This window comes from Cucumis sativus, chromosome 3, assembly GCF_000004075.3.
Source record: "Cucumis sativus cultivar 9930 chromosome 3, Cucumber_9930_V3, whole genome shotgun sequence".
NCBI lineage: Eukaryota > Viridiplantae > Streptophyta > Magnoliopsida > Cucurbitales > Cucurbitaceae > Cucumis > Cucumis sativus.
This window is the reverse complement of record NC_026657.2, coordinates 24,214,591-24,237,256: the sequence shown is the minus strand read 5'-3', so window position 1 is coordinate 24,237,256 and position 22,666 is coordinate 24,214,591. Positions and strand designations below refer to the sequence as shown.

The 22,666-nt window shown below is 31.3% G+C and overlaps 1 protein-coding gene across 1 annotated transcript; it reads left to right on the top strand.

Annotated features, from left to right (window-relative positions):
• Window positions 1–18,629: 18,629 nt before the first annotated feature.
• On the top strand, window positions 18,630–21,732 carry LOC101205211 (chalcone synthase 2). The gene is made up of 3 exons (XM_004145659.3): window positions 18,630–18,936; window positions 20,124–20,881; window positions 21,096–21,732. The coding sequence occupies exons 1-3, from the start codon at window positions 18,756–18,758 to the stop codon at window positions 21,357–21,359; spliced, it is 1,203 nt and encodes a 400-aa protein (XP_004145707.1). The 5' UTR covers window positions 18,630–18,755; the 3' UTR covers window positions 21,360–21,732.
• Window positions 21,733–22,666: the final 934 nt, after the last annotated feature.

The following is a 22,666-nucleotide window of genomic DNA, read 5'->3' as shown; positions in this document are numbered from 1 at the left end:
CAAGGTGAGATTACATTGAGTCCAAGTGAGTTCTAGAATAGGTGAGATTACATTGAGTCCAGGTGAGTTCTAGAACGGTACTGAGTGGATATGAACTTTCTACTTTAATTCTGTTATGAACCGATTCAGTCATCAAAAAATTATAGGCTTCGGAATTAAAGTACATAAAAAAATCATTACCCTAAACATGAGCTTCTGTGTGTCGTCGTGGGTCGTAGGTCGCTGTTAGCAATGGGTTGCCATCAGTCCTGGATCACCGTCGATGAGAAGACGACAAGGAGTGAACCGACCGAAATGTGAGAGCTTCTGTGTGGTGGCCACCGAAACGTGGGTTGTTGTGAATTGTCGTTGGCCAAAACGTGGCCGACCGATGAGATGGAGAAGGTTGAGGATTTGGGGTTTTTTGTTGTGGAAGATGAAGAGAAATCAGGGGATTACATAAAAATAAATTTAATAAATTATTAAATGAAAAGTTGGAGGAAAATTAAAAAAGGGAAATTTTGGTGAATTTTAACAACATTTTTACTTGTTGTTAAACTATTTAACCCTTTAGTGACATTATTTGTTGTTGTGTTACTAATTATTTTAGTGACTCTCACATTAAAAATATGTTGCTAATAATAATATTATGTAACAATTTTTTTTTGGCGTTGCTTAAGATGATCATTTATCGAAAAAAATTACTTGCACCAATAAAACTTTATCATTGAATAATAATTTTTTTGTAGTGATTAATGATAATTCCATGAAGTCGTTTTTTGAATTGGGAGTGATCGATCAATATAACCACAAGCTAGACTCTTTGAAAATAGAAAATCAACAATATACTTTCGTTTCATGCAATTTAGTTTTCTTACCACGAGTTTCAATCTCAAAACCTCCCATGGAGATGGAACTAGGCTAGTATGTTAGATAAATTATTGTGCTTCTTAAGTTCAACCTATGCTTGCCACTGTAACATGTGCTACTTGTGCTTGGTGTGTGAATTTGATAAATTTATTTGGTACGTATTTGGGTGTGGAAATACATCGTTCAGTCAGCAAACAAAAAAAATTATGGTTTTGAGATCTAAATTCTAATTAGTGTAGTTTAAGAATCGTCTTCAATCTCTTGGAACTAACCATTATATAAGTATGTGATTATTATTGTGGCATAGAATATGCATGCCATGCATTTAGATTAAAATCTATCATAAATTGCAAATTATTGCATCTTACTTTTAAATTTAATCTTCTATTTAAAATATTTGATTGAGATGTTTTCCTAATTAGTTTATAGTTTTTATATCTTAGAATATATTTGTTATTCATGAAAAATTAAATTAGGATATTTGCTTTGTTAATTAATTGGATTGTATTTTTCTTAACCAATCTTTTTGTAATATTTATCTTTTATTCATTCAGATTTTCTTTTAATAATATATTATTTTATCTTTCAAATAATAAATGCTTATAAAATAATAAGCATATATCAAACATGTCAATGTCTTGCATTAGCAACATTAGAAAGAAAGTTTGAAACATTGTAATGAATATTTATCTAATATTCTGATCTTGAATAAAAAACGATGAACTTCCACTAAATAATTTAATAGAGGAATAAGTAATTATTATATTAGAATAACACATATTTACATGATCATTTTTCAAAATGCAACTTATAATAAGATATAATAATCTTGTTTTGGTGTACATTAAGAGTCTATTTGAAAAAGTAAATTCTTGATAAAGATACAAAGAAGATGTGTGTGGAAACCAATTTAGAATTTATTTGCATCTCTGGAAGGAAATCATAACTTTTATTTTGACCTGGTAAATATGATAGTATTTGGAATGTTACATGTTTCTTACAATCTCTTGAAGAGATAATTATTCGTTTTTACTCATTTATATATGAATAAGATACTTAGATTTCTTTTGAATATCTGAAAGAGAATAAAAAAATATAATTAATATTTTTGTTTTGGGATGTAATACATTTATGCATGTTATACTTAGGCAGACAGTACATCCAAAATTCAAATACGACATTTTGAAAACGAAATATTATTTTGCCCATATGAGCAAATTTACTATTGATATATTTTTTTTCTCTTCTAAATCAAAGAGAAATTAGTACATTTGGAAGGGATAGAATATCAACTAGAGAAATTGATAATAATAATAATATGTGGTATGTTCCTAATAATAATATGTGCCATGCATTCGTTCCAAAATTATTATGTATATACGTAATATTCGAACCAAGTGAACAATTTCAAAGTGAACAATTTCAATGATAATTGGGATAAGGGTTGAATCTCCTTTAGTTTATGATCAAATAGCAAAACTTCTAAATCGGTGTGAGATCATGTTTATTGTGTATGCTCTACGCTAATAGCTAATGAGTTTATGATTAAAACCCAAATGTGATACATATACACAAAGTGTATAGTCTAGTAGTGGATCCATAAATTTTACATAGGAGGCACCAGGCATTATATAATAAACACACTAAAAATGTTAAAAAAGATATCTCGACGTTTCACTGATGCTCCAATAATATTCACTACATTTGTAGCAATTTGTTAGATAACAAATGAGGTTTAGGAAATAAGTTAGGGTTATATATCTGTTTTTTCCCTCTTTTTAAAAAATTGTCTTCCTTCTAGAAAATCAAATTATCTTTCTTTCGGAAAATCGTTGAAATTTAGGAAGAAATTTGATATCTTTCTTTTAGGAAATCATTAAAGTTTAGGAGACATTTATGATATTTAGGGAAAGAAAATTATTGATATTTGATAAAGAAATTGATTGATGTTTTGAATAAAATCTATTTTGTAATAATTTAGGAAGAAATTTGATATTTGAGGAAAAAAATTATTGATATTTGGAAGAAAAACTATTTCGTAAAAATAATTCTACGGCAGAAGCAAAATTTAAGCAAATAAAAGCTAACACTTCAAAATTAATAATAAAATACAAAAATTGATAAAATGAGGGGCACATAAATCCGCCATTGGTGTATACTCATTTTGTATATGAATCCCGTTTGAAATCATATGTAGGGGACACTATTAATAATAAAAAAAAATAATTGTAGTGGACGAGATTTAAACTCAAGATCTAGGGTTTTAAAGAAGGACACAACCACTATACAAAATGCAAAATATAGTAAACATAGAATATTATTTAACATATATTGTAGTTTAACACTTTAAAATTAATATTAAAAATACAAAAATCGGAAATGTGAGGGGGTATGTGCCCTCCTGACCCATTAATAGATCCACCCATACTTTTATCTTGATGGGTGATGTATTTACTATATAATTTGCTACTTCTCATTAATGAGAAAAATCTTCGACCAAATTTAAGCAAAGAAATTAAGAAAGAAGTTAGAAAAATAAATTGAATGAAACACATAAGTATTATCTCGTTTTAATCCTCATACATATTAATTTAAACTAGAAGTTCAAAAGATAAATTATTTATAAAATGGTAAAAATCAAAAGTTAGATGCATCTACAGAACATTTACAGTTGTAAGAAAGTGGACAAGTTATAAATAATGGTTGCAAATACATCATCTAAGATTAATATCTCGATGCAATAAGTTGTCATCACTACAATTGGTTTGCAACACATCTGAAGTGTGATAGACAAATGGGTCGTTCCAAAGATATATATTCTTCAAAAAAGAAATAATCAATCAATGACTCCGTAAAGAATATGGATATTTCATAAGAATATGGATATTTCAAAATAAATCATGAAATATTGCTCATGATGTTATTTATGAAAAAGAATATTATATACTTCGATATATTGAAAAAAAATTGTGACTGAAAAATGATTGACTTATATGGAAAGAAATTAACAATCTAATGAAGTAAAATCAATTTTCAAATCATGAGAACCACACTACTACAAAAATAGGCTCTCTTGACGTTTTTAAATTGTCAAGAGACGACTCTCTTGACGGTTTTAAAAACGTCGTTGAAGCTAGCGTCAAGAAAGGCAAAGTTCTTGACGGTTGATTAAACGTCAAGAATAGTGAACGTTGACGTTTTATAAACGTCAAATATACTTATGTTCATGACGTTTTAGAACCGTCAAGAATGGTATTGTTTATGACATTTTAAAGCCGTCAAGGATGAATTGGTTTATGACATTTTAAACCCGTCAAGAATTTTAATATTCATGACATTTTAAACTGTTAAGAATATAATTGTTCTTGATATTTGTCAACTGTCAAAAATGCAATTGTTCATGACAGTTTAAAGCCGTCAAGCTTGCAATTGTTCATGACATTTTTAAATCGTCAAGCATTTTTTAATTTTTTTTTAAAAAAAGAAATTGTAATTGAATTATGCTGTAATGGAAAAAAATATATTCTGATTGTCGTGTAATTGTCCTGTAATTGTCCAGCAACAGTTTCATAGATATCATCAAATATAGTTTCAAATCTGAAACATATATAAATAAAATCATTCACCATATATATTCAATTCCAAGACTTTACATATACATAATGAAATAGGCTTTAGATTTCATATGACATTACATTGTCATGAATCCAAATCAACTTAGAAAGTCACAAAACATGCTAGCTATAACAATAATCAAAAGTATATACGAATGAACCCCCCCCCCCCACCTCCTCCTCCATATGAACAATTCAAAAGAATTATCGGCTAAAGTTTGTATACATAAAGTTTAGGGTCATAAAGAAGCGACACAACAAAAAATTTCCACTTTAGAATCACAAAATATTGGTCATAATCATATGTAAGAACCCAAAAAGTCAGCTAACTCAACTTGCACCTCGTCTAGTTCTGCCTGTGAGTATGATCTTCGTGTATCAATCTATAAACATGCAAAATAAATTAAATGAATTAACTGACTATACAAATAAACCAATAGTTTGATATTTAACATACCGCATCGGATATGACAATGCTTCCCCTAGTCACAATTTCTCTCATATACCTCATCACGTAGTATCCACACTCAGTACTCCCGACTTGTAGTGGACACTATATAAAAGCAACAAATTTGAATAACAAAGTAATCCTAATTGCTAGTAGTCTACAAAAATATAATGACTTTAAAAGTTGATACTTGCCTTTACTGTTCGCCATAAAGTTTATTTTCTACTTTTTTTTAATGTTCTTTTGTGACTGAAACATCACTATTGCTCTGTTTTGACAAGATAAGATTGAACAAATAGTTTAAATATTGTGTACATGCATATAAGAATCAACACTAAATGAAATACTAGATTAACTTACGTGTTGGTGACATATCTTATAGTTGACTTCGATGTTGTCCTTAGTGAGTCGAGGTAAAATATTGTATCATCATACACATTTATGGCCAGCAGTGCCCAATGAATTATACAAAATATTAGTACTAGTTTTTTGCAATGCAAGTAATAAAATAACTTGACTTACCCAGGATTAAAATGAGCAAGAACTATTTCGTTAATCCTTGAGACCATCAATCTACTGCATAAGTTTCAAACTCGAGATTCTTGCGAGTGTCCGACAGAGGTGGGGGACGGATCTACAAAGATTAACGATGAAAAGTACAAACAATTGAATTTGGGACTAATTAAAAAATTGACATGTGTTCCAAATTAAAATTGAAAATGTAAATTGGCCAATTCTAATAATGTCACGTGTTTTCATCATAACCGTTGGATCAAGTTAATTATTTTTGTTCAATTAAATATTAGGGTAATTGTAATTTATGGCCATTTGAGGAATAATAATTAAGGATATATCAACATTTAAAAAAATTGTGAATATAGCAAAACTATCGCTGATAGACTTGTATCACTGATAGACTCGTATGATCTATCGGTAATAGACTCTATCATTGATAGAATTTGACAAATTTTGCTATATTTGCAATTTTTTTAAAATGTTGATATATACTTAATTATTTTGAATTTAATTGCTAAATTTGCAGCTATCCCTAAATATTATTTACTTGGCTAAGTTCAGTTGTGTCAAAAAAAATTAAGTTTAATTGAGCTCAACCCCATAAAGCCCACCAAAGAATTCTAGAATTAGCAAAATTCTCTTCATTTATAAGGGTTGAAAATGTTTACTCTAGAAGGTCTAGAGATAATTCTTTCAAGAGCTAGAAGAATTGCCCTAACTCCTCAAGTCGATTCCCCTCGAATATTGAAGCTTATTTGATGATACAAATTTTCTTCCAAGATTCCAACTTCAAGAACATCACGTGTTCTGCTTCAAGAACATCACATGTTCTGCTTCTTCAAATCAAGCGTAAGCATCCAATCGAGAGAGAATCAAAAGATCAAATTCTGTAGATCGAACCACATCGCATCAAAAACAAAAATACAACATCAACTCAAGTTCAACTCCATGAATCAAATTTCTCCGAAAATCTCGTGTGAACAAATTGGCACATCTAGTACGACCTCTCTACCTCTCATCTCTCTCTCAAAACTCAAATCAATAAACTAACTAATGGCACTAAAGAAAGTTGCATCTAAATCTTCTGTTTCAAGCAACGCTTACACAAGCCATGTCTTCCGCAGTCATTCAAAAGGTATCATCTAGGAGCAAGATCAAGGTTCTGTCATCGCGTAGAGGAGCCTTAAGCAATTGATGGAATCTCCTAAAGGTGAGATCATCAGAAGAAGAAGTTCTTTGTTCGACAACTCTACTCTTGCTTCTGATCTATCATTGTAAGAATCAGACCTTGAAGTAGTGTATGTCATGATGACTGATGTAACTATTGAGGCTACCATAGTAGAGATGGAGAGAAAAATAAATTTTCTAATGAAAGTTATCGATAAGCGAGATCATTCAATCACTGCAATGAAAGATCAAATGAAAGCTTGTGAAACTGCTGAGTCGAGCAAAACTCATGCTGCCAAAGTTGATGATAAAGGAAAAGCTATATTGCAGAAAAATCAGACACAACAATTTATCTCCCTCACCTCATTGTCAGTCCAACAACTGCAGGATATGATCACAAGTTGCATGAGCCCTCAATATGAAGGACCACCACAAACTTCTTTTGTGTACTTCAAGCCATATACCAAGAGAATCAATGACCTGTGAATGCCTGTTGGGTACTAACCTCCAAAGTTCCAACAAATCGATCAAAAAGGCAATCCAAAGCAACAGATTGCTCACTTCGTCGAAACATGCGAGAACGCAAGATCAAAAGGAGATCAACAAGTCAGACAGTTTGTTCGAAGCTCGAATGAAAATGATTTTGAGTGGTATACTAATCTGAAGCCAGAAGTCATTGACCGTTGGGAGCAACTGAAAAAGGAGTTCATCAATCGCTTCTACAGCATCAGACGCACTGTAAGTATAATGGAGCTTACAAACACGAGACAACGAAAGAGAGAGCCAGTCATTGACTACATAAACTGATGGAGAGTTCTAAGCTTGGATTGCAAAAGCAAGCTCACAGAACTGTCTGCAGTGGAGATGTACACCCAAGGCATGCAGTGAAAGTTCTCTATATTTTGTAGGGATAAAACCCTATACACTTGAATAATTAGTTACTCACGCCCATGACATGGAGTTGAGCATCATTAATAGGGGAACTAAAGATTTCTTAATCTCTAAAGTAAAAAAAAAAAAAGGGAGGAATGAAATCAATGAAACTAGAAAGATCGCAAATTGTGTCATTCATAAGTCTATGGTTGTTCACAAGTCTCCATTGAAATCTTTCTCCAAAAGAAAAGAAACAAAAATTGAAAGAAAGCATGATAGTGAAGAGAAGCGTCATCCAACTCTCAAAAAAAGGTAGGAAAAAGTTTATCTTATTTTCTAACTTTGATGTTGCAGACATGTTGGAGCAATTGCTAGACAAACAACTTATCCAGTTGCGAGAATGTAAACGATTGGAACAAGGCAAGAAAAGTATATGATCCTAATTACTATAAGTACCACTAGGTCATTAGTCATCATGTTGGAAAGTGTTTCATGTTGAAGGAGCTAATTCTAAAGTTGGCTCGTGAAAAAAAGATCAAGTTGAATATTGATGAAGCAGCTCAGGCGAATCATGTTGCAGTCGAGATGACTTCAATTGTTCCACTATCAACACAACTTTGTGATCAAAGAAAAAGCTTAATTCAGTTTGATACTTTTGAACCTATATTTATTTGATTCCATGCATCAAAAGATCGTGACGACGAACTCTCAAAACAAAGAAAAGTCTGTTGAAGATGATCGTGAAAGATGGATAGTGGTGACTCGTAAAAAAGGGAGACAACCAAATTCCATTCAAACAAAGTCACACTTCCATCAGAAGCATGGAAAATGAAGCAACTCTCATAAAAAATGAGAAAAGAAACAAGAAGATGTGGAAGCCGAAGTCTATCAAAGGAAAAGACAAGGACTTCTTCTGACCTCAACGATTGATAACTTTGATAGAATTCCTCCCAAGAAGCTTCCTTGATGATCATCTATAGGAAATATTAGAAGTTAGTGCATGTCATTATGTTAGCATAGAAGCAATCAACAACAATTATGCATCTTTTGAAGATATCGACAATTCAAATGAAATTAATCAAAGGACTTCTGTCTTTAATCATATCAAGCCTTCAACTACTCGATCTTTGGTATTTCAAAGATTGAGTATGGTCACAAAAGAAGAAGAAAATCATTGGCAAACGTCTACTTCCACTAGAACTTCAACTTTCAAAAGGCTAAGTATCTAAAGATCGACCTTTAACATCTCCTTTTGATCGTCTAAAGATGTCAAATGATCAACATGAAAGAGAGATGAAAAATTTGAAGGCAAAACCATTTCATGAAGAAAATAAGAACAATGAGATTTACAGGCGTGTCCCATGACGCATGAAGAGGAAGTTGTTTGTTGACACAAATACAAAAGGTTCCTTGACAGTGAAGTAAAAAGTTATTATATTCACCAATTCTACAAATAAAGAAGGTGAACAAGTCCTTGATTGGAATACAAGCTGCTAAATATGCAAAGCTCCTTATCACAAGAGCTTGAACTGCATGGTATTCTTAGCCCACAAGAGCTTAAAAGATGAATGGAAAAAAAAAAAACTTGAACTACGTTATAACTTGATCCCTATAATATAAAGGGTATGTAGGCAACTTAAAGAAAACTGTAAGTTAAGTCAAGTAAAAAAAAAAAAACTTGAACTACATTAAGACTTGATCCCTATACTATAAAGGGTATGTAGGCAACTTAAAGGAAATTTTAAGTTTAGTCCAGTAAAAAAAAACCTTCAACAACGTTATGGCTTTATTCTTTTCTTCAAAGGATGTTCACCTCTAGAAGAAAATCATAACAAATTTGGGGCAAATTCCTAAATCCAAGATGTTCAACCCTAGTAATAATGTGATGCAATAAATTGAAGATGTACATTAATTTGTGCAAGACTACATACAAGTTAAGTGCATGCAAAAAATAGAGCCTCAAAATCAAGCTTAGAGGCTTCATCGATGATTCCTTATATTTAAGCTTGAAGGCTTCGTCGATATTGTAGTGCCACCTCTCCGAGAGGATAACGATGGTGTAGCTTCGAGAGGACGACGATCATGCAACTTCGCATTTGCCTCTCAATGATGATGACAACGTTGTAGCACCGCCTCTGCCTCTCCAAGAAGATGCCTACAATGCTCAAGTTTTGCCTTTGTCTCATCTTCAACGTCTTGCAGTCAAGAGGATTCATCTTCATCTTCTTCCATGTGCCGCAACCGAGAGGATTCATCTTCATCTTCTCCTAGGTGCCGCAACTAAGAGAATTCATCTTCATCTTCTCCAAGGTGCCACAGCCGAGAGGATTCATCTTTATCTTCTTCCATATGTCGCAGCTGAAATGATTCATCTTCATCTTTCGTGTGTCGCAGTCGAGAGGGTCATCATCTTCACTTCCATGTGCTGGAGGATTCATCTTCATCTTCTTCCATGTGTTGCAGTTGAGAGGATTCTTCTTCATCTTCTCCCATGTGCCACAACCAAGAGGATTCATATCCATCTTCTCCCATGTGTTGCAGTCAAGAGGATTTATGTTCATCTTCTTCCATGTGTTACACCCGAGAGGATTCATCTTCATCTTCTCTCATGTGTCGACCGATAGAATCATCATCTTTATCTTTCATGTGTTGCAGCTGATAGGCTTCTCCATCTTCATGTTTGGTGTGATCCATCATAAAGTTCAAGTCAAAATAATGATAAAGTTAAGTGTACTTTCATCTTCAATCAAGGTCAATGTGCTCCATCTTTAAGTGTCCTATCTTCAAGCTTTAACACCCTTGCTTCAAAAAAAGGGAATAAGTTATTTTTAGAACAAAAAGATTTTGGTGAGTAAAAAAAAGAAGATGAAGAAGAAAAAAAAGAAAAAAAGAGGAAGAGGTAGAGGAGGAAGAGGAGGAAGGGGAGAAGGAGGAGGAAGATATTTATTGTTTAAAAGAAATAGAAAAGATAATCCAATTATCTTATCTTATTTTAAATTTTTTTGGATAAATCTTGAATTAAAATTTTCTTTTAGATAATCAAAATATTTAAATATTATCTCCAATTTTAAAATTAAAATTTGGGTTTAAAATCTAAGTCAAATTAACTTGTATATATGACCTATTTTTATCTCAAATTTAAATCGGAATCGTAAATTCAACGTTATCTCAAGATTGAGGGTTTTTTTATCTCAAATTAAAATTGGTCATTCCAAATTTTTGTGCATCCTCGAGACAAATTAAAGTATGGTAGAAACTTCATCCTTATTTCAAATTAAAATTTTGGCTACGTTTCAAATTTTATTTTATTTAAAAATTAAATATAAAACTTTTTCCTCAAATCAAATTAACTTTTGGATAAAACCTTGAACCTTTTTTGCAAATTAATTAAGGTTTGACTATATTCCAACCCTTATTTCAAATTTGAATCAAACTCATGTACTAAATTCGTAATTTGATTAATTTGATATGTTGAATTGGGCAAAAAAAAAGCTTGTATTTTGACTTCAAATTTATCTTGTTCGAGATTTATTCACCCATATACGTGCATAAATCTCGAAAAGTGGGCATTTGTTGAACATAAAATGTTTAGACCAATTACAAATTGCCACATCATTTACTAAATTAATGATGAAAAATATAAATAATTGAATTTGGGACTAATTAAAAATTGACATGTGTCCAAAATTAAAATTCAAAATTTAAATTGGCCAATTTTGATATTGTTGCGTGTTTTAATCATAACCATTGTATCAAATTAATTCTTTTGGTTCAATTAAATATTATTTATTTGGGTTAAGTTCAATTGTGCCAAAAAATAAGCTTAATTAAGCTCAAAGGAAAATATGACCTATGTGGTTAAGCGCCCATAGGTATGATCCATGAACCAACAAAGCTCAAGCCCATAAATTCCACCAGATAACTCTATAAATGGAAGAGTTCTCCTCATTTGTAAGATTGAAAATTTCTTTACTCAGGAGGTCTAAAGAGAATTCTCTCAAGAGCTAGAAGACTCTCTAACTCCTGAAGTTGATCGCCCTCGAAGATTGAAGCTTCTTTGAACATACAAACTTTCTTTCAAGACTCCAACTTCAAGAACATCACATGCTCCACTTTCTCAAATCAAGTGTAAGCATCCAATCGAGAGAGAATCAAATGATCAAATTCTAGAGATTGAACCACATCACATCAAAATCAACAAAAATACATTAACTCAAGTTCAACTCACGAATCAAATTTCTTCAGAAATCTTGTGTGAACCGTCACTAACTTTTTTTTCACCATTGTAACTTTTAAGTTTGAAATAAATTCTTAATTTCCGAGCCAGTTAAATTAAATTGACCAATGATAAAAACTGAAAAATGTTACTAAACTAAATTAAGGATCTCTACACGTACAGCCTAAATATACATACACACATACATATTAGTACAAAAAAGTATTTATGTGAAGTTTATTTGATATATATACACACTACTAGCATTATCCCCTAAAATGAAGGAAACAATTTGTATATTCAAGTTTCTTTGGTTTGTTATATGTACTAAAAATGTTTATATTAAAATTTGTTAAGGTTGACCGGTGTGGCAACCGAAGGTCGGTTGACAGTGATCTCTGAAGTTGGTTATCAAATGTTCGTCGATGGAGTCATAGGAGGTGGTTATTGAAGATTGGTTGGTGACGATTATTGGAGGTGGTGTCTGAAAATTGGTCAATGAACTTCTGAACACTTAGACAAATACCCTTTAGTGCTAAAGAATAGAAAACGCATGTTGATTAATTAGTTGTTTAACTAAGTCCTCGTGATTGTCAAAAAGATGATTGATTAGGATTAAGTTCTAATGATCCTTAGCTTAAACATTATTTAGTCCAGTTTGATTTAACTTTTCACGTGGTTAATTTTGAAAGCAAGTCATTTAAAAATAATAAAATATTTGACAACTATTCAAAATTGCTTTTGAAAATTGAATAAAATTTTATTGCATAGTCAAAGACAGTAAATTTAATCTCAACAATATTAATTGAAGACAACTTAAACCGTCATTTTTCTAACAATATGCGGATTCTTAAATTAGTACAAATACTATACTAATTGAACTATACTCAGATTGGTTGTTGATAGCGGGTTGGAAAACACAAATTGTCAAGAATAACTTGATTTTTGACTTAAATGAGAATGGATCATAATTTGCATGACAATTGTAAGTTATTCAGCCCACGAATTACAAAATTTTAAATCAAAATATTTTTTTTATTTCTTTAGCCAATGAATATTTTCTATAAACTAAAAATGAATTGTAATTTTTTGGTAGCTATATGTTGACCACATCAGCAGGTACCAATAATTTGTGTAGAAGGGCAAGTGTTTGGAAAGTTTGGTTTGGGACGTGGTACATATTACATATTCAAAATAAGGAAAATGGACAAAAAGAAAAGTAGAAGTTAGTTGCGACGTGGCACCATGAAAATAGACCACGTATTTGAAATATGTAAAGTTTACATCACAGATACAATAAATATATAATTAGGAGGATTGATGGTGACATTAGACTTTGGTGAAATGAAGGTCGCAATGGACGCAAAGAGTGAACTCACTCAAGTTTGGCATAACAGAATATATTTCTCTCTCATTCTTTTATTTTCCCTTCACTCTTAACGTAAAAATAGAATGAAATATTGTTGGTTGAAGTAAATCTTCAATTTTTTGCTCCAATTTAAAGCCTACGTGCTTATTCAATCACCTCTTCTATATTATCTAAATAATAATAAACTATTTCAAGCTTTTTAAGGTAAAAAATTAGTTATCTATTATAGTTACTTATTTAAATTATAATAGCAAAAATTGCATTAAATAACTCAAACATGTATAAAAAATCATTTCATTATTCATTAATTATATAGCTATCATACGATCATCATTTTTAGCAAATTTAGAAAATGTTGTGACATAGGTTCTATTATCATAACTTTTTTTGCTATTTTAAAACCCCCTTATAATAGTTTATATTTGGATATATTATTTTAGTTTGAGTAATAATTAATGTAATGATCTTTTACCATGTCTGTAAATGGCCGATCAATAATATTACTATTAAGTAGTACAAGTGGTAAGACTGGGTTGATCTGTAGGGAAGCACTAATATTATTTTTTTCAAAGTCAATTATTTAGTTAAAGTGATAAATAATTAAACAAGGTTGGTGTGGTTTGAGATTCAAATGAATAAAGTGCAAGGAGTAAATATAGAAGTGCAATCAACCAAAATGTTTTAGTTGAGGAGGAATGGAATCCCCAAATATAATTTTGATCATCCAATTATCAAGGTATAATTTCTAACTCCTTATCTTTGTGTAGCACATTTGATTAGAAAAGCAAACTAAGGGTCTTAAATATCAAATTAGTTAATTGAATTAGATGGAAAGCATCCTAATCAATTTAACTAATCACATTACGTTTTTAGGGATTACGATAGGATAAATTTCTAATCGAAAAAGCCTAATTACAAATTTAATATAGTTTTCCTCTTTCTTCTCTTTCTCTTCTTCTGTAATTTTTTAAAATATTTATGTTTGACCTTTCTTTCCATCTTTTTTCCTATGCAATTTTTCTTTTCATTTTCATCGTCTTTTTCTCTTCTTCTGCAATTATTGATTTATTTTTTCAAACTGTTATTTGGTTCAAGATCGTGGACCAAATATAAAAGATCTATTTTTTTAAAAAAAATAAATTGTTATTTAGTTGTTTAAGATCATGAAAAAATTGTTGGGATATTGAATAGTCAAATCTAAATGATCATATACCAAAAATAGCCAAATCTAAACAATCTTGTGATAAAATAATCTTAAAAAAATCATTTAGATTTGGATAGCCAAATTTAAAGGATCGAATCCAAACAATCGTGTACCAAAAAGTCTTTGAGATTTGGCTACCCAAATTTAAATGATCGTATATCAAATATAAACGATTTTGTACCAAAATATTTTGAAAATGATTGTTTAGATTTGACTACTCAAATTTGAACGATCAAATCTAAATGATCGTATAAAAAATACATAACATGGATAGGAAATGTGTCAAAATGCATAGAAATACAAATCTAAATGAACGTGTAGAAATACAAGTTTTTATAGCCCTTTTAGATAGAATATTGGGACAAAAATGCATAGAACCTGTGTCAAAACATGTAGCTTATGTTGTAAATGCATAAATATTTAGAAATACACCTTACATAAGCATCCATATCTATATCACTCTGATTTGAGCATCTAAATGCAGGATTAGAAACAAAAGAAGAAGTTAGCAAATCGAAAAGGAACTCGACTAGAGACTACGTGAGAAAACTTTATCAGTAGGGGAGAAAAGGTTCGCTAGAAGAAAAAAAGTGGTAGATAAAGTTGATATGACTTTACAACAAACAACTTTCAACGTTGACATGCTTAGAAGATTAGAATATTTCGGCCTAAATCTTCTGCCTATAAAAAGGACTCCATCACCATCAAGAAAATGAGACCTGAATAGGCCACAAGATGCTTGCGAGAGACAAAATAGTACCCAAATGACCAAAATCGTACCCTATAGAGTTGGTGGAAAGGAAGCCTTTCCACCGTCTGCAAAACACTTCTTTCTATTCACTGGTTAGTCCACGGGTGAAAGCTTGAGGTCTGAGTGAAGAAGATTCCATCTCCCATCAACCTTAACTTGTAATGACATTTCTATTCTTTCCATTTTGATATTTCTTTACATTGTATTTGTTCATAATGTACAATGTATATTTATGCCTTTTTAATCCATCATTTCTTTATTGTTCATGTGTCCTTGTGTTATTCGTAGTTAGGATCTATGATAGACTCTTGATAAGAAAACTAACTTATAATTCCTATTGCATTAGCTGAGCTATTTTCATCACTTGACTAGTATATATCGTCAACTACCTGGGAGGGCAAGTAGCAAGGATATGGCTAATGCGCGCAAGGAGAAGTTTGGAGGCAAACTCCACCTTTAGGAGATTGCTTCTATCATTTGTGTCCCAAAAGAAGAATAAGTGTGGGTATTAGGCATCGAAAGTCTGTCACCGTTAAACGTGAAGCTCTATAAATCTTATAAATGAAACCTTCCAGATATACATTGTTTAAGGCTTAGTCAGTTGGATCCCGAGAGGTGAGCAAGTGTGACGTTTAAAGACACCTAGAGGTTCATGCTGAAGGGATAAAAGTCCTATGACAGAGGAAGATTTTACAAAACCATTCCTCAAATTGATTTGGAATTTCCAAAATACCAGTACATTGGCAAAAATTTAGAATCAAAATTCTAAATAAAAACTAAGCATGCTTTTAATTTAAAAATTGGAAAGAACTTATTTTCGATGACATATCTGAATCTACAAACCACTGAATTAGGGACACCACCCGTTAGAAACCTTCCTATCCTCTTGGATGAGATTGGTTTGTGGAAACCAATTGAGATGGGAAAATGTTTAGAGATATTTGAAAGAAACTTTTTTCTTTTTGCAGAGAGCAAAATCTTTGACTTTTTTTCTTGATTAATTCGTTCGAGAAAATTGTTTTATTTTAAATATTTATAATTCTCTTTCCTTCTTGGCATAGGAAAGAGAGTTATAGAAAATTGTGAGATTCTATTAATTTAAAAAATATTAAATTAATAGATATTTCAAATCTATTAATTAATTAACCATTAATCAATTAGTTAATAATTAATTAAACCATATTTATTTAATATTTAATTTAAATCGTATTTAAATGAATATCTCTCCAAAGATTTAGATTAATATAATTAATATTTCGATTATCTCTCAAATATCTTATAGATTTATATTAATTTAATTAAATCAAATTTAATTAAATAAAATTAAACTATTAAATAATTCTCCAATTAATTAAAAGCTAAATTAAATATCTTATATTTAACTTAAATTAATTTTGAATCATATTCAAATATGATTTTCTCTCTTAATCAGTAATTTAATATAAATTCAATTTATATTAAATTAATATTCAAAATCATTCAAATATTTTATCTCTCATAAATTAATTTTGAATCATATCCAAAATTAAATTTATATAAAGTTTGATAAACTTTATATTATAATGTATCACTATATATTAAACTAATTTTCAAAGTAAATTTGAACATTCCAAATTACAACCAATATAAATAAATCTCATTACCTTTTACAAGCTAGGAAGGGAATCTAATGGACCTACATATCAGAAGCTACAACGATCTAAGATTAATTAGCTAAACTCATTAATCAATATTCGTTAAATGTGTGTATACTCCACCAAAAACTCACAGTTGAACTCTTCTCAGTGTGTAGATATATTTCTGAGTCCACCGGATATAGACCAATAACTGTAAGTTCGTCCTTCACAAGTGTTCATAACACCAGTTGGGTCAAATTACCATTTTACCCATGGGTCAAATCTAGTCCTTAAATATCAGTGCTCCTCTAATAAACAACATGTTTATGGTCCAACCAATAAACAGAAACCCGTCTTGTGTCATAGAGAGGGTATGACCCTTTGTTCAAATCCTAGAGATGTCATTTAAGGGAACACTCATCTACTTACCCTAAAGTCGAGAATTAGTGAATTTCATCTTATGTAATTATGTTTCTAGCCCTCCACTCGGTCTTGTCCCCAAATGATAAGTATATTGAGTCGACAATTTGACCACTATCACCCATACAAATCACAGGACAATCCCTCGCGAACAGGAGTTTACAGTACACTCAAGAGTAAGATTAAGTTACCCAGGTCATCCTAATGAAATAGAAACTTAACTAGTTAACGAAGTTACATCTAGTGGTTACTATTTCGTGGTATGATCTTATGCAAATTCATTAGATAGGATACTTCCACTCGCATATCACCTACATGAATGCACATTGGATCATTGTGTTTGTATCAAATACAAAGTGAGTTGTATCCATAGTGTTACCAGGATAAGGTATCGAACCTTATCCATATACTATAGACCATTTAAGTTGATCTCAAACATTGATCCATGTATGTCTCTACATACTGTTCGATACTTATCAAACAATTTATGATGTTAGTTTATTGGATTTAGGTTATTAAGATAAAACTAATAATATAATCTATAACAATTATTACAATAACAACACTTTATTAACAACACTCAATGGATTATATCTACAATCTATGAGTTTTAGGACATAAATCCCAACATGTGTCTTAATCATACTTCATGGTGAAGCAATCTTATATTTTGGCAAGGATCCCCATATAATCTATTCTCATCGCAAAGTAGTTCTTAACGTATAGATGATCTTTGCCACGTGGGTTCCTATCGCGTAAAGTTTAATCACGATCAAGGTCTCCATGACGACCTATGTTGAAAATCTTGAACATAGTTACTTCATTGAAAATGATAGAGACTCGTATGACCAACATATTATAAACCTTATTGGCGGATACATCTCATTGGTAAATGATTTTCCCCCTTTCCATGGATAATATATAACAATTTCGTGGAAAGTTAGGCTGAAAATTTTTATATTCAAAGATTGAAGGACCATCGTAATATGAGTAAGAATTATTCTATTAACCGTAATTTTATCATGTATTACCATTGTTTATGTTCAATTTAAGTATGAGGTAAAATAATGAAAACATTCAATGGAAAAACATCTAATATAGTTCAAAATAATTGTATATTCTTTTTTTTAATTTTGGTCTTTTAGAAATGAAAGTAATTTATGGTATAGAAGCAAAATTACCATCCATCCAATTTTAGGTTGAAATGATGCAAAAATTCAATGAAAAAATATTTGAATGAAGTTGAAAATAAAAATGATATGTTACTTTTCTCAATTTCAGTTTCTTAGAAATGAAAGTTTTGGATGGTAAAAACAAACCTCACATCAATTCAAATTGAAGATGAAATTATTTATTATTTAAGATGGTAAAATTATTTAAGATCTTTGAGAACTTAATTGCACTAACCTAAGAGTATCGAAATTTTACACTAGGGTGTAAATAAAATGGAGGAGAAACGAAACAATATTGTGGAGGAGAGAACGCGTGGGAAGACATTGTCCAATTGTAGGAAAAAGTAAACCCTAGCCACGTGGGAGCACAAGAGTCCATATATTCAACCTACCCACCCTCCTTTTAAAGCCCACTTCAATGTTAGAACTCCAAAAAGATTATCACCGAATTCCTCACTCTTCCCTACTTGCCTCTGTGTGCCATTTTTTTTCTTTTCTTTCTTGTCCCATCAGTAATTAATAAAAACTCTTTCCATATCAATGGCCTCCGTCGTGTCTGAAATCCGCAAGGCTCAGAGAGCCGACGGCCCCGCCACGGTTTTGGCGATTGGCACCGCCACACCACCGCATAGCGTTCTACAGTCGGACTATCCTGACTACTACTTTCGCATTACTAAGTCTGAACATATGACTCAGTTGAAGGAGAAGTTCTCCCGAATGTGTATGCTATTTAAAATTTTAGAATGTGCATTTCATTTCATCTTTTGTTTTTTTTTTTTTCTTTTTTTCTTTTAAGAAAACAATTACATTAGACTTCCTCGCGTTTTTATCATCTTCGTATTATTACTATTTTACATGATTTTACATGATGAAGTGATCAAGCGAAGATCATCTTCTACGTTGATAACAATGCATTCTTTTAATTATTGAGTTATAATCATCTTCTACGTTGATAACAATAACTTATTAATACATTTTTTTAATAACTTTGTCAACCATTCATTTTAGAAGTTTGAAAATCAAATATAATTAATCAAGTTAAATGAGATATTACAATGGAAATTTTTATAGCCTTAAATAAATTCGTAAGAGTAGATCAAATGATAAACTTCAATCTTTTTTTCTCTTTTAGTCCATAGGAACTAATAAAGGCAAAGAGTTAGGTTGTCATGTTCTTATAAAATATCTTATTGTTGTTAGGTTCTTATACTATTTTTGTTGGGTTATAATAGTTTGTAAATAGGATCTAGAATTTTTTTTGTATAAATAGTTTATAAATTTTTATTATTCTTGACAAAACGACAATGGAAAATTAAAAAAAAAAATTATTTATGTAAGATAGTATCAATTTTGATTGTAAATATTATAACACATTAAGTATGAATTATAAAATAAATAATTGTGGTTAATTGATAAACAAGTTTTTGATGATATATTTAGTGGAGTAAGCTAGTAGAATCAGTGCCATATTGGATAGTACCTAGCTCACTAAATTTGTTAATAGATTTTAATTATAAAGTTGACCCTGATCTTTGAATAAATGACTAATTAATAATAAGGATTAATAAATTCTAATTATTAAATCAAAGAAATTTTATTTAGTAATCTTTTGCTTTAGATTTTCTATGGTTAAAAAATAGAATTTTTTTTTTAAAAAAATGGTAGTAATATAGACGGCTATTCATACATTTTACGAGAAAATAGGAGTAATATATATTTATTGTTTTTGCTAGTTTGTAGAATTTTATTTTATTAGACTTGAAAAACTTCTATTAGTTATTTATTTAACATTAATATGCATATGGTATGAAGTATGAAGAAAAGAAGAGAAAAAGAAAAATGAAATATGTAATTGAAAATTTTATTAATTTATATTATAATTAAGAAGATGATGACGATATGGCTTAGGTGAAAAGTCGATGATCAGAAAGCGACACATGTATCTGACGGAGGAGATTCTTCGGGAGAATCCGAATATGTGCGCGTACATGGCGCCTTCCTTAGACGCGCGTCAAGACATGGTGGTTGTTGAAGTACCAAAACTGGGAAAAGATGCGGCTTCAAAAGCTATTAAGGAGTGGGGCCAACCCAAATCCAAAATCACACATCTCATCTTCTGCACCACTTCCGGCGTCGACATGCCCGGCGCCGATTACCAACTCCTCAAGCTCCTCGGCCTCCGTCCCTCCGTCAAACGCTACATGATGTACCAGCAAGGATGCTTCGCTGGCGGAACCGTGCTCCGCCTCGCCAAGGATTTAGCGGAGAACAATAGAGGAGCCCGAGTGTTGGTCGTCTGCTCCGAGATCACCGCTGTCACCTTCCGTGGGCCCTCGGAGACTCATTTGGACTCTATGGTTGGTCAGGCGTTGTTTGGAGATGGTGCAGGGGCGGTGATTGTTGGGTCTGATCCGGATCTGTCAGTGGAGCGGCCGTTGTACGAGTTGGTTTGGACCGGAGCGACGTTGTTGCCGGACTCCGAGGGAGCGATCGACGGACATTTGAGGGAAGTGGGACTCACCTTCCATTTGCTTAAAGATGTACCTGGCCTTATCTCTAAGAACATTGAGAAGAGTCTTAAAGAAGCATTTACACCACTTGGAATTAGCGATTGGAATTCCATTTTCTGGATTGCTCATCCTGGCGGCCCTGCCATTCTCGATCAGGTAACCATTTCTTGATTCAGTAACATTGAAATTAAAGAAAAGAAAATTGTTCATTTGTTTTTTTCCTTTTTTGTTTTGTCAAATATATATATTAATGGAGTAATAGGTTTTGAAGGTCAGAGAAATTTAATCATAATAATCCAAAATAGTGGGATTGAAATGTATAGCATATTATTATATTCAATGATGCATTCATATTTTTTAACAACAATAGGTGGAGGCGAAACTAGGTCTAAAGGAGGAAAAGATGAGAGCAACTCGAGAGGTTCTAAGCGAGTATGGTAACATGTCAAGCGCGTGTGTGTTGTTTATAATGGATCAAATGAGGAAGAACTCTATGGAGGAAGGGAATTCAACAACCGGAGAAGGGCTCGAATGGGGAGTTTTGTTCGGGTTCGGGCCGGGGCTAACGGTGGAGACTGTGGTGCTACATAGTGTCAACATAAAGGAAAGCACCATCAACCTTGCCTCTTATTAATTAAAACCCACTTTGCTGCTTGGTGAGGTAATGGATGAAGGTGTTAATGGAATGGAGCTTTAATTGTTGGTTTGGTAGTTGGTCCGCAGAGTAATGAAAAGTAGGACTTGTCCACTTATGAATTGAAGGGAAAAGGGAAGACTATTGCAGGAAAATATACTATGAAAACTTTTTATGTTATTGTTAAGGTGGTGACTACTATGTGTATTTTAATGCTTTTTCTATGAATTTATATATCCTTAAATACTTGATGCTAAAGCTTTGTTTTTAAAGATTACATGTCGTACAAAGTTTTCACTCATTATCCAATTGTAGGGATTCTGATCAATGTTTCTTTGAGCTTTAAAGAAGAAGCTTAGTGTCAATTATTTCACTCTACCTTATTACATTTAGTAATTTATATTATTCTGCCTTTTTCATCTAACAGCATGAGAGAAAAAAAAAAAAGAAGAAGAAAAAATCAAATTTCATATTATTTTCTAGTAATTTGAATATAATAATGATTGGTTAATGCATAAATAATAAATAGTTAGAATCAAAATATTTATAAAATATAAAAAATACCACAAACATAATTGGAACAAAAATATATATCTTAAATATTTGTCCTCTTCTTTTTTCTTCTTTCCCTCTTTTTCTCCCTCCTCTCTTTCTCCTTCGAGTCCTCCATTTTCATCCTCTCCTCTTTGAAAAGTGTTTTGCCTCTTCAAATGCCAAAAGTACTTTCTTATTCACTTGTGTTCAAAATAGATATATATTAAATAAATAAATTAGGTGTGAATAGTGATCAAAATAAATATATATTAAATAAATAAGTTAGATGTGAATTGATTCATGAAAGTGACAAAAATTGAAGGATGTGAGTTAAAATATTAGAGTTAATTTAGTAAGAGTGGTAGGATTTAAATAAATAAGTTAGATGTGAATTGATTTATGAAAGTGACAAAAATTGAAGGATGTGAGTTAAAATGTTAGAGTTAATTTAGTAAGAGTGGTAGGATTTAAATTATGGTGTTAGTTACACTTATTGCATTTTTGCTAACTTTAGAATATTTCACTCTCCTACAAATAAGATTGATAAGATTGATATGTTGTAATGTGAAGCATTCAAGTATGAATAAGAATACACTTATTTGATAAGATTGATATGTTGTATTGTGAAGCATTCAAGTATGAATAAGAATACACAAATAGAGTTAAATTCTGTCAATAAGTTTTTATTTCTTCTTTTAAATATTCTATTTTGTCATGATTATTTGGGATGTTTATTACGCGCTTCCAACAAAGTGGTATCATATAGCGTTAGT